The 13,588-nt window shown below is 45.0% G+C and overlaps 1 protein-coding gene across 1 annotated transcript in view; it reads right to left on the bottom strand.

Moving 5' to 3' along the window:
- The window catches only part of nek11 (NIMA-related kinase 11), a 240,266-nt gene that overhangs the window by 110,805 nt on the left and 115,873 nt on the right, over positions 1 to 13,588 (bottom strand). The window contains exons 7-8 of the mRNA XM_078419768.1: positions 3,933 to 4,082; positions 2,156 to 2,234 (exon numbers count right to left, since the gene is read on the bottom strand). Of these exons, the coding sequence (XP_078275894.1) occupies positions 2,156 to 2,234; positions 3,933 to 4,082 (229 nt within the window). The remainder of the gene's footprint in view (positions 1 to 2,155; positions 2,235 to 3,932; positions 4,083 to 13,588) is intronic.

Here is a 13,588-nt window from a genome sequence, read left to right as displayed (position 1 = left end):
GGGCGAGTACTAAAGTCTTGTGCTACTCAGCTTGCTCCAGTGCTCACCACAATATTCAACCTCTCCTTGGCAAAGTCCGTGGTCCCTGCATGCTTCAAAAGATCCATCATTGTACCGGTGCCAAAGAATGCCTCTCCAGCGTGTTTAAATGACTACCGACCGGTGGCCCTCACCTCGGTTGTCATGAAATGCTTGGAGAGGCTAGTCAAGAAGCACATCTGCGCCCTCCTTCCTCGCAACATGGACCCACTACAGTTCGCATACCGTCCGAACAGGTCCACGGATGATGCGGTCTCCCAGGTTCTACACACCGCTCTCTCTCATCTGGACAGCCAGGGGGGCTATGTGAGGATGCTGTTCATTGACTTTAGTTCAGCATTCAACACAATAGTCCCCAGCAGACTGGTTGAGAAGCTGCTGGAACTGGGGCTTAGCACCCCTCTGTGTGCCTGGGTCCTGGACTTTCTCACTGCCAGGCCCCAAGTGGTCAGGATGGGGGAACACACATCTAGCTCCCTCACCCTGAACATAGGATCCCCCCAGGGCTGCGTCCTTAGCCCCCTACTGTACTCCCTGTACACACATGACTGTAGGGCCAGGTTCAGCTCAAACTCCATCATCAAGTTTGCTGATGACACTGTGGTGGTGGGCCGGATCTCCAACAACGAGGAGAAGGCCTACCGGGAGGAGGTGGCTGATCTGGCACTCTGGTGTCAGGACAATAGCCTCCTCTTGAATGTCACTAAAACAAAGGAGCTGATTGTGGACTTCAGAAGGGCTAAACATCCAAGGACGCACACGCCACTGGAGATAAATGGGTCTATTGTGGATAGGGTGAGCAGTTTCAAATACTTGGGAGTCCGCATCGCAGAGGATCTGACGTGGGCAACGCACATTGCCGCACTGGTGGGTAAGGCTAAGCAGCGCCTTTACCACCTTAGACAACTGAGGAAATTCAGAGTGTCGCTGAGGATCCTTCATTGCTTCTACTCTGGGGCTGTAGAGAGCATCCTGTCCGGCAACATTACAGTCTGGTTTGGGAACAGCTCTGCCCAGGACAGGATGGCCCTGCAGAGAGTAGTGCGTTCGGCAGAACGCACCATGGGAACTACACTCGTCCCCCTGCAGGACCTATACATCAGGAGGTGCAGATCCAGAGCAAGCAAGATCATGAGGGACCCCTGCCACCCCAGTAACGGACTGTTCCAGATGCTACGGTCAGGCAAACGCCTCCGCTGTCACGCTGTGAAAACGGAGAGGATGAGACGGAGCTTCTTCCCACAGGCCATCAGGACTGTCAACTTTGATAACCCCAGAGACTAAATTTTTGTCGACACTTTTGGTGCTATGTTTAGTAACTTATTAACTTTATTTATTGTAACTGTAATTATTTTTGTGCACAACCCGCAGGCATTGCCACTTTCATTTCACTGCACATCGAGTATGTGTATGTGACAAATAAATTTGACTTGACTTGACTTGATTATCAGGCTTACTGAATGGTCTTTCCATAAGCTAGGATACTGTCCCATTCATCTCAACCATATTGCAAATATTGGACTTTGTCTCTGGAACTGATGTGCTACAATGCTGAGAAGTATATTCTGCACTCAGTTTCTTCCCCTTTGCTCTACCTATTGTACTTAAGTTTGGCTTGATTGCATTTATATTATCTGATTTGAAAAACAAAGCTTTTCACTGTACCATGATACACGTCACAATAATAGTGTTTCTCATAATTTTATTCACCACCTTTAAATCTTCCTTCTGCCTCCCCTGCTCCAGTCTACCTGACATCTCCTCATATCTTGCATTCTCTTTCCTTATCTACTTCAATCACAAATCTTCTCATTTCTATCTCTCAAGTGCTTATCTAGCTACACTTTAAATATCATATCATATCATCATATATATACAGCCGGAAACAGGCCTTTTCGGCCCTCCAAGTCCGTGCCGCCCAGCAATCCCCGTACATTAACACTATCCTACACCCACTAGGGACAATTTTTACATTTACCCAGCCAATTAACCTACATACCTGTACGTCTTTGGAGTACATCTATTAATACATCTATTATCTCTGCAATTGCAATTGATGAAGTATCTAGAAGGTGAGTATTGTGTGGATAATTAATGAGGGTGTTATTTTTAATACCTGCAGCTGTAGATCAATATATGGAATTTTCAGAATTTCTGCAGCTGTTGGTCGATGTGATGGATTCTTTTGTAACATGCTGAAAAAAAGTACCATGCATTGGTGGGGAATAAGCAGCTGTACCGTCAAGCTTACATTGTATTCGGGTGGATTTTGTGGTTCTAATGAAGGAGAGGCTGTCACAACTCACTGATGTTATTCCATGAAATTGGGGGCGATCCAGTAGTTTAATGCAGAAATCATTAAGTTGCTGACAGTGATTCAGTCCCTTCGACAACAGAGGATCCTGTCGCCTTGGCTCACAGATGACCGAGGCTCACCCGCCACGGACTGATGACAGAGGACCCGCAGGTAAGACTGGCTTGCTCACCGCAGACTCAGAATCGGTTCCAACCCACTGGCGTCGACGTAAACCACACCGCCGAGAGTGAGGGGAGGGGGGACCGAACACGAGGGGGGTGGGGACCGGAGCGAGCGCAAGGGGCTGAGAGACCGAGAGTGAGGAGGACCATTGAGAGTGATGGGGCACTTGACAGGGAGGGGGGAGAATACACCGAGAGTGATGGGGCACCCGGCGGGGGGAGGGGGTAGAACACGCCGAGAGTGATGGGGCACCCGGCAGGGGGAGGGGGGAGAACACGCCGAGAGCGATGGGGCACCCGGCAGGGGGAGGCCTGCTGCCATGTGCAGCGGCGGGCTGTAGAAAGAACTGTTTGGCACTTTTGTAACTTTGTTGCACCAAAACGTGGCGACACTTGTGTACTGCCTAGGTTGTATGCAAACTAAAGCATTTCACTGTACCTATTCATTCATTCACTCCACAGTGTGTGCTTACTCAAACACCATTAAGTCCAATCAGTGAATTGACAAAAACTTCAGGTAATTAAAAACGATGCAAATGGTCCTGAAAATTTTAACTGTTTCACAAGATCTGGGTTTTGAATCAAATACTTATTATAATCACCGATTAGAAAACTTATTGACTGAGAAAAAAAACAATTTTATGTGTGTGACACATAATTTATGTGAAAAATGTCACAAAATATTTTTACCATGTCTTACAATATTCCAGACACTAAATTACATTTACCAGTGTTCCCCTTATTTAATTTCACACCCTGTAAAGTATTTAAAATATATGATGAAACTTGAACTCTTTCCTTTTAGCTTTGATGTCTGTGAAAACATTTCAACATGATTGGCTGGTCATCACATCTGCTGGGCAGAGGGGTTGCTTTTGAACTGATACCTAATACCACAAAATGTCAAAAGGAATTGTTCTTGCCACGAATAATGCTACTGTTTGAATCACAGTCATGGAGAGGCACAGCATGGAAACAGGCCCTTCGGCCTATTGAGTCCATGCCAACCATTTTTACCAATCAACCATTTTTACACTAATCCTACCCTTTATTCTCCACATGTTTCCATCAAGTCCCCCTCCCATACTCCTCCCCCTCACCAGATTCCTCAACTACACGCAAGGGGCAATTTACAGGCGCCAATTGATCTGCCCACCTGCACACTTTTGGTCTGTTGTAGGGAAACCAAAGCACTCAGAGGAAATCCTCATGGTCACAGCGAGAATGTGCAAACAGCAGACAGACAGTACCCATGGACTGGATTGAACCCTAGTTGCTGGATATGAGAGGCAGCAGCTGTACCAGATGTACCACAGTGACACCCAAGAGGGGTTAAACCAAGCCTTCTTTGTGATCAACAGCATCATCCCTACTATGACATCCAGGACACTATTTCCAGCTGAAGACACACTTACCTTGTCATGATTGCATTGAGATTTCTGGAGAAATGATCTGGCAGTGATGGAGCCTCACCTTCAACGATCTTCAAAACAATTGACATGAAGTTGTGACCAGTGAATGCATGATGCAAGCAGCACATCTCGTACAAAATGCAACCCATCGACCTATGTTTAGGAGAGAAGAAACATGGCTTCGTCATGTCTGAAGAAGGGTCTTAATCCGAAGCATCACCTATTCCTTTTTTCCAGAGATGCTGCCTGACCCGTTGAGCTACTCCAGCAATTTGTGTCTATCTTCGTTCTAAACATGTTTTGATGTCCATATGGTATATTACAAGGGAGCAACTAAAAGAAAGAATTGCATTTTTATAGGTGCCTTTCACCTATTGTTCCCTCCAATCTATTAAGTGCTGGAGGAGATGAAATGTTCTCAGATGTTGGTTGGACTATTGCTGCCATTATTTCCTGTTAGAAATATCAGAGAATGCAATCTACCAACCATCGCACATTTTGCATTGAATACAAGAAAGTTGCAAGAATTAGATACTGATAATTTATCCTGAATGGAAAGAGGTAATTTTGTTTTGTATTAAGTGAGCACACATTATGGAAGGGAATAGGCTTGAGACAATTGGAGAAATAGGCAGAATGGTATAGCAAAATGAGTATAGTTTCTTTAGTTTAGTTTAGAGATACAGCGCGGAAACAGGCCCTTCGGCCCATCAAGTCTGCACCGACAGGGATCCCCGCATATTAACACTATCATACACACACTAGGGACAATTTACATATACACCAAGCCTACAAACCTGTACATCTTTGGAATGTGGGAGGAAACCGAAGATCTCGGAGAAAACCCATGCGGTCACGGAGAACGTACAAACGCCATATAGACAGCACCCGTAGTCGGGATTGAAGGCAAGTCTCCGGCACTGCAAGCGCTGTAAGGCAGCAACTCTACCACTGCGCCACCAGTATAGTATTGTTTCACATTTCCAATGTCCATTCTGTCTGTCAAACGCTCCCAAATGAACAATGTTAAATGGTATTGTGACAATTATCTACTGTTCAATAGCAATCTTTCACACTGTACTGCATTCACATTTTGCCATGCATGCATAGATCAAGAATCTCCTGCTGGTCTCCCTAGACTAGGTCAAAGATACAAATACGAAATAAATATGCCTAATGTGGGAATGTTAGTTGGTTTGGTGGAACGTTGAGAGCAATTCTGGGAACCACAGTTTAGTGAAGAGATTGCAATGTAGATTTACCAAACTGAGACCAGGACAACGAGGATAAGAGAAATTACATATGCACAGGTTGTCATCACTGGAATATAGATGTGCAAGGGTGATTTGATCTTCAGAAAGCGAAGTGGTACACATCCCCAGTTTGCATTGACGGTGCCAAAGTAGAGATTGTTGAAAACTTCAAATTCCTAGGAGTCAATATCGTTAACAAATTCTCCTGGACCACCCATATTGAAGCAATGACCAAGAAAGCACTCCAATGGCTCTACTTCCTTAGAAGGCTCAGGAGGTTTGGCATGTACCCTACAACTCTCACCAACTTCTACAGATGCACCATTGAAAGTATTTTATCAGGATGCATCACAGCTTGGGTTGGGAACAGCGCCATTGAATACCGGAAGAAATTGCAGAGAATTATGGATGCAGCCCAGACCAACCTCCCTTCCATTGCCGTGGTGCTCTGGCACACTGACCTCTACTGGGCTGAGGCCAGGCAACAACTCTCAAACACCTCCTCCTACTTATCCTTGAACCATGAGCCCACAGACGAACACCAGGCCTTAATATCACAGACCATTTCAGATTTCATTACTTCCGGCTGTCTGCCCTCCAAAGCCTCCAACCGTATCGTTCCCCAGCCCCACAAGGCCCGAATTTATCTTCTCCCCAAAATCCACAAACAGAAATGCCCTGTCAGACCCATTTTTTCTGCTTGTTCATGTCCAACTGAATTAATTTCCACATACCTCTCGACTACATCCTATGCTGCTTGGCCCAATCCCTCTCCACCTATGTCCAAGACATCTCACATGCCCTTCGTCTCTAGATAGTAGAGGAACAAGATGGACCGCTCTGTTGAAATCGCCGATACTGAAGTGTAATGTGCAAAGTAGCGGAATGGCCGCCATTTTAGTAGGCAAAACCCGTCGTCCGTTATGCCTCTCGCAGTGTAATCAGTGTTTTGGGGGAACAGTATGTGTGATGATACCATTAAAATGCAGAATATATCTCATCTATCAATTCACAGATTTTATTATTTTTCTTTTAAAATGTTTCTGAAAGTTTCTGCCTACTAAAATGGCGCCATGACATACCATGGTTTTTAGGGTTGAGTGGTCCATCTTGTTCCTCTAGTATCTTTGATCCTTACTATCGATGGTCAGTCACTGTACACCTCCATCCCCCACCAGGAAGCCCTCCGTTTCTTCCTCGACCACAGAAGGGCGGCCATGGTGGAGCAGTGGTAGAGTTGCTGCCTTACAGCATTAGCAGTGTCGGAGACCTGGGTTCGATCCCAACTGCGGGTGCTGTCTGTACCGATTTTGTACGTTCTCCCCGTGACCGTGTGGATTTTCTCCAAGATCTTAGGTTTCCTCCCATACTCCACAGACGTACTGGTATGTAGGTTAATTGGCTTGGTGTATGTGTAAATTGTCCCGTGTGTGTGCGTGTGTGGGGATCGTTGGTCGGTGCGGACCCGGAGGGCCTGTTTCCGCGCTTATTCTCTAAACTAAACCAAGCCTGCCAATTTCCATCTACTAACACTCTTCTCCGCCTCGCAGAGTTGGTCCTTAACAACTTCTCCTTCAACTCCTCCCACTTCCTCCAAAGCGTAGCTATGGGCACTCACATGGGCCCCAGCTATGCCTGCCTCTTTGTAGGGTATGTCGAACAATCACTGTTGCAGGTGTACACTGGCCCTATCCCAGAATTCTACCTCTACCACATTGACGACTGCGTCGGTGCTACCTCCTGCACCCATGTAGAACTCACTGACTTCATTAATTTTACTACTAATTTCCATCCTACACTCAAATTCACTTGGACCATCTCCAACATCTCCCTATTGTTTCTTGATCCCACTGTCTCCATCACAGGAGACACACTATCGTCTATTACATCGACAGACTATTATAAACCCACTGACTCCAATAGCTATCTAGACCACACTTCTTCCCACCCTGCTTCCTGTAAAGAATCTATCCCCTACTCCCAATTCCTCCGTCAATGCCGCATCTGTGCCCAAGATGAGGTGTTCCATACCGGGTCATCGGAGATGTCTTAATTCTTTAGGGAACGGAGGCTCCCCTCCCATTATAGATGAGGCCCTCACTAGGGTCTCCTCAATATCCCGCAGCTCCGCTCTTGCTTTCCCTCCCCCCATTCATTACAAGGACAGAGTCCCCCTTGTCCTTACCTTCCACCTCATCAGCCATCGCATACAGCACATAATCCTCTGACATTTTCGCCACCTCCAATGGGATCCCACTACTAGTCACATCTTCCCATCTCCACCCCTACCTGTTTACCGCAGAGACCGTTTCGCTCCGCAACTCCCTGGTTAACTCGTCCCTTCCCACCCAAACCACCCCCTCCCCAGGTACTTTCCCCTGCAACCGCAGAACCTGTGCCTATACCTCCCCTCCTCGACTCCGTCCAAGGATCCCAACAGTCTTTTTCAGGTGAGGCAGAGTTTCACTTGCACCTCCTCCAACCTCATCTACTGTATCCACTGTTCTAGGTGTGGATTCCTGTCTATCGCCTAAACCTACCTGATCTCCCAGTTGCACAAGACTTGAACTCCCCCTCCCATTCCCACACTGACCTTTCTGTCCTGGGGCTCCTTCATTGTCAGAGTGAGGCCCAGTGCAAATTGGAGGAACAGCACCTCATATTTCGTTTGGGCAGCTTACTCCCCAGCAGTATGAACATTGACAACTCTAACTTCAAGTAGAGAAGCACCCTGCCCAGATGCTTAAATGTTGTTATTGTTCTAGCTCCACCATCTCCCCTGGCAGCTCATTGGAGACACCAATAAACGTTTATGTGAAAAATTTACCCCTCAAACCCCTTTTCACCCTATTCCCTTTCATCAATGCAGTGCACACATAGCAGTTTGCTTTAAAGTATTTATAGTTTGAATTGTCAATCAGAAGTGTATGGGTTCTGACACCCATCCAGAGATTTGAGAACTATAAGACATAGGTGCTCTACGATACGGTAAAACTTTATTTATCCCCGGAGGGAAATTGGTCTGTTGACAGTCACAACACACAAGGTACACAAAAACTTGAAATTAAAAGTGTAAACAAAAAGAAAAAGACAAGCGACTGTTGGCTGGCTGCCGTGTGCACAGCGCCTTCACGGGAACAAATGAACAAACAAACGAACACAGATTATCCCGTGGGCAGAGGATTCAAAACTAGAGCCCCCCCCCCCCCCCCCACGCCGGGGTCCCCATTGTCTTTCCCTCTCACCCCCTCACACTCATCAACCATGAGGCCCCACCGCCACCGCTGAGTCTCCCGTTGTCACCTTCAGCCCAGACTCCTTCGGCCCAGACAGGCCTCGCCACCTGGCTTCACCTCAGTCCCCTGTGGGGCGAGTCGGGCCTACCGGGACACGTTCCGGTCTTCGGTGGCGCGGTCGTTCAGTGGGTGGATAGGGCGCGCGCGGCTCTCCGGGACACTCCCGCCACGTGCACGGCTCCCCTGGACACTCCCGCTGCGTGCGCTGTGTGCGTGGCTCACCTGGACATGCGGCTCTACTACCTTATATCCCATTCACCAAACAGTGTACCAACAATACAAGTTCACCTAGCAAACATGGAGCACTTCCCAAGTCTCAGGACCCAGCTCGCAGCAAAGTCATGCATTGAATCATATTATTCATGACTGTCTTCCAAGTGACAGCACAGCTACTAACCAATTGAGGAAAAGATCAACTCTCTTACGGTCTGCTGGGCAGTATTACTCACTGCCCTTCTACATAGTTCTATGATCGGGATTAACTTTTTTTTTAAAAAATTTAATTTTTTAAAGCATATGTACAAATAATAATAAACGACAAACTGGTTATAGAGTTCTTACATAGCATCAATTTTTAATCAGGATTAACTTTAATGGACACCTCTGGACACTAGAAAAATACAATCAAAGTTCTGCAAAATCCTCCACACTGACTGAAAGGAAAAGCAATCCAATTTGTTGATGTCTCCAAGCCAATATTGCCAGCACTGAAACTTTAGATTCAATCTTTCAGCTGCACCAAGCAGGTTGTGACATTTGCACACTGAAGACCAGATTCATGAAGCAGACACTATTCAAAGCTCTGTTATCGGAACAGATTACAAGACAGAGAGAGTTAAAGATTCAAGACTTAAAGAAATGCAATACCCTCATTGATTCTTGGGAGCCTCTGGTCCAATGCACTTAAAATGGAGAAAGAGCATTAAGGGGAGTCTTGAGCCTGCAGCACACAGATGTTGCGAAGGAGCACACCATCTGACAAACTACTCAAGCAGCTATGCACCCCAACAGGTAGCTCCAAACCCATCTAAGGAAGAGTCTGTGTTCCCACATTAGCCTCCTTGGCCATCCCAGACCCCACAAGACTGCAACTGAAGCACCTATCATGTGTCTACCTAAGAAAAAAAGAAAATTTAGCCTTAAATCCAGTGCGAATGCACTGCACACTGCAGGATGCTGCTTTCCAGATGCGATGTTTGGCCGCAGCCTCATCTACTCTCTCAGGTGGACACACTACTTCAGAAGAGAGCAGTGGAGTAATCCATTGTTTCCATGGACAATATTTCTCTCTCAATCACCTACACCGAAGAAGAGAATGACCTGCTCCATATCACATTCTTATGCTGGGATCATGCTGTGCACAAATCTGTGACCGCTTTTCATACATTTGAACTATGACATTACCTCAAAACTACTACCTTGGTTTTAGTGTTTTGGGATGTTCTTAGGTTGTGAAAGGCACAAAATGCATATCATTTTCTTCTAAATTATGTGACCGGCTATCGTGTGATGTATCAGATGCACATTAGATATTTTGTTGGGTCAGTATTTTACATTTTACTTAAAACACTCAGATACTTGAGCTCACCAGATTGTTCATCATTTTAGCTTGTTTTTATGCAGGACATTAATTCTTTGGCTGTTTTTCTTGTGGATAGATATTAATTTGATGTTGTAGAATGACAATATTACTGTCATTAAAATTTCAGTGCCACTGACCTAACTACTCGGGCCAGTGATTTATGTGTTCTTGCAGCTAATTGAACCCAAGGGATCCAGGGAAAACAAATTAGTTCAATCCTCAAATCCACATCACTAGCAGGACAAACATAATGGTTAAGTGACAGAAACTTAACAAGACCAGTCACAACCTGTTGCTGATAACTCTTCTTTTCCATTCCTCTGGAGATAAAGCCCAGTGTTTGATTATTTTGGTCTGGCCTTTGTCATGCTCCCCTTCAAATTCTCCTGACAAAATCTTACAGGTGAAGCTGTTGCATCTGTTCTGCATTTCAAAGAGGTTCACTGACAAATGAACCAACTCTTGACAACCCAAGGCATTTCCACCTACAAGATGTAAGTTAGTGTTTGACAGAACATTCTCTGCCTGCTTGGATGTGAGCAACTCCAACCACAATTATGGCAGCTGAACACGATCTAGGACTGGGCAGCTATTTTATTGGCAGCTGGAACAGATGAGCTGCAGCAACGCGGTGGTTAACTTAATTGTCATGGTTCTGGATCACACACAGCGTGCCAGATGGATTTCTATGACATATGGTGTCTTCCTGGAGACTATTACTGAGTATTGGTATGACTATTAGTATATTACTGAGTATTAGTACTGACTACTACTCAGAGGCAGCTGCAGAATCTAAATTCTTGTTTTTAAATATTTGGGGAATTTAAAGGACAAATCAGTCTCAGTAATAGTCTCCAGGAAGACACTGTATGATCATAGAAATCCATCTGTTGCACTGGTCCTTTGGGGGAATGGAGTCAACCATTTCTACTCCATCTAGTTTAAATGGGATTCCTGACTCTCTGATGTGATTGACTCTAGTTCAGATGCTGTGTATTCATAAACTATGGGATGTCCGATTCACCTCTATCTCTCTGGAACTGTTGCGCTAAAATGCTGAGAAGTATATTCTGCACTCTGTATATTTTTCCTTTTCTCTACGTCTTGTACTCAAGTTTAATTTGATTGTATCTGTCTAGTATTATGTGATGTGATTAGATAGCAGGAAAAACAAAGCTTTTCACTGTACCTCAGTAAACAAGATATAATGCTGAGAACTATATTTTGCACTCTGCATTTTCCCTTTGCTCTACCTATTGTACTTAAGTTTGACTTGATTATATTTATGGAGAGTATTATCTGGTCTGATTGGATAACATGCAAATCACAAGCTTTTCACATGTATCTACATGTGTAGATAATAAACCTAAATCGAGTTGCAATTAGAGATGGATGATAAATATTGGTGTAGTCAGTGATGTCCACATCATCGGAATAAATAAATAAAACTCCTCCCACCCGTAGTGTATCCTGGCCATCGTGTAAACCATCTGACAAATGCACTGAGCAACTTGCCAAGGTTTCTGCAGCAGTTCCCCTCAAACTTCTTGAACCCATTTCAATGGCAGCGGCAGCACAGGAAAAATAGTTTATCTGTTTCCCATCCAACTCACACACCATTCAAACCAGAAAATATATTGTCATTGCCGCTTGATCAAAATCCTGGAAATCCCAATCCAACTTTGGCTAGCTTCAGATTTAGCCCTGGTCAGTAGCAACAGCTCTAGCTGGTACAACCCGAGCCCAATCCTCACCTTTCCCTGTCCCAGCTTCAACTACATCCCTACGCACAACTGATCCAGCACAGCAGAGCTCTGGTGGACATAGAAATTACCAACATTGGGTTGTAATAGTAAACCTATTTAAGATGATGAGAGGAATGGAGGAAACCCCTGCAGGACCTATACATCAGGAGGTGCAGATCCAGAGCAAGCAAGATCATGAGGGACCCCTGCCACCCCAGTAACGGACTGTTCCAGATGCTACGATCAGGCAAACGCCTCCGCTGTCACGCTGCGAAAACGGAGAGGATGAGACGGAGCTTCTTCCCACAGGCCATCAGGACTGTCAACTTTTATAACCCCAGAGACTAAATTTTTGTCGACACTAATAGTAACTTATTAACTTTATTTATATGCTGTAACTGTAATTCTTTTTTGTGCACAACCCGCAGGCATTGCCACTTTCATTTCACTGCACATCGTGTATGTGTATGTGACAAATAAATTTGACTTGACTTGACTTGGTTGCAGGCAAGTTAATAGCTAATCCTTTTATAACACTAGACTCTCAGTGTGCACCCAAGAGCTGTGTACTTTTGCATAGTAATCGCTTTCCTGGAATTGCAAAGTTTCTGTGAATTATTAAATTCACATCTGAATATACTGATAATGCATTCGGTTACGATATGCCCCCTCCATCTGGAGCTCATTGCTCTCAAGATAGTGGAACTAATTATAGACTTTCAAAGAGATCCCCCTCCCCTCCCAATCAACAACACCATAGTCACATCTGTGGAGTCATTTAAGTTCCTTGGAACCATCATCTCCAGGGACCTTAAATGGGGGGCCACCATCGACTCCACAGTCAAAAAGGCCCAACAGATGATGTACTTCCTGTGGCAACTGAAGAAACACAATCTGCCACAGGCAATGATGGTCCAATTCTATACTGCTATCATTGAGTCTGTCCTCACCTTCTCCATCATGGTCTGGTTTAGTTCTGCCACCAAGAACGACATCCGGAGGCTGCAACGGATTGTTCGCACAGCTGAGAAGGTTATTGGCTGCAACCTTCCCCCCATTGACAAATGATACACTGCAAGGGGCAGGAAGCGAGCGGGCAAGATCATCTCTGACCCCTCTCACCCTGGCCACAAACTCTTCGAAGCACTTCCCTCTGGAAGGCGACTCCGGACTGTCAAACCAGCCACAGCCAGACATAAAAACACGAGTGATAGTTCTACTCAATAACCAAAGTCTGTAGTCTCTTTTTGCTCTGGTTTATTTTCACCCACATGTTTAGACCGTAATGTTGTATCCTTATTGTTTTGATGTGTTTATGCTTTATTCTTAACTGTTAACTGTATGTTTGTGTTGCCATTTGTGAGCGGAGCACAAAGGCACATTCCTTGTATATGCATACTTGGCCAATAAACTTATTCATTCATTCATTCATCTGCCAGTGTAGAAAAAGATTACCGCTGACAAGAACTACGGCCAATTGATCTAATTTGAAAAATTCTGCAAAAGGACTAACATTGCCAGCTCGACGAGTAGCAATTCCAACCAATCCATCTCAAAACAAAGTGCACTTAAATGCGTTCTGGATAATACAAAATATAATATTGTCAATGAATCGCAACAACGAAGAACAAAATGCTACCTGCATGAAAATATATTCAGAGTAGACTGATCATGCAACATTTAATGTGCAGTCTGCAGAACAACTGCTGGTACAACAACATCAAGTAGAATGTAGTCACATTACTGCTTTTGGCTATCACCGCAGGAAAGAAACATCTGTGTA

The sequence above is a fragment of the Rhinoraja longicauda genome, chromosome 2, assembly GCF_053455715.1.
Source record: "Rhinoraja longicauda isolate Sanriku21f chromosome 2, sRhiLon1.1, whole genome shotgun sequence".
Taxonomy (NCBI): Eukaryota; Metazoa; Chordata; class Chondrichthyes; order Rajiformes; family Arhynchobatidae; genus Rhinoraja; species Rhinoraja longicauda.
The sequence above is the reverse complement of the archived record's forward strand: the minus strand, read 5'-3'. Positions and strand labels throughout refer to the sequence as shown.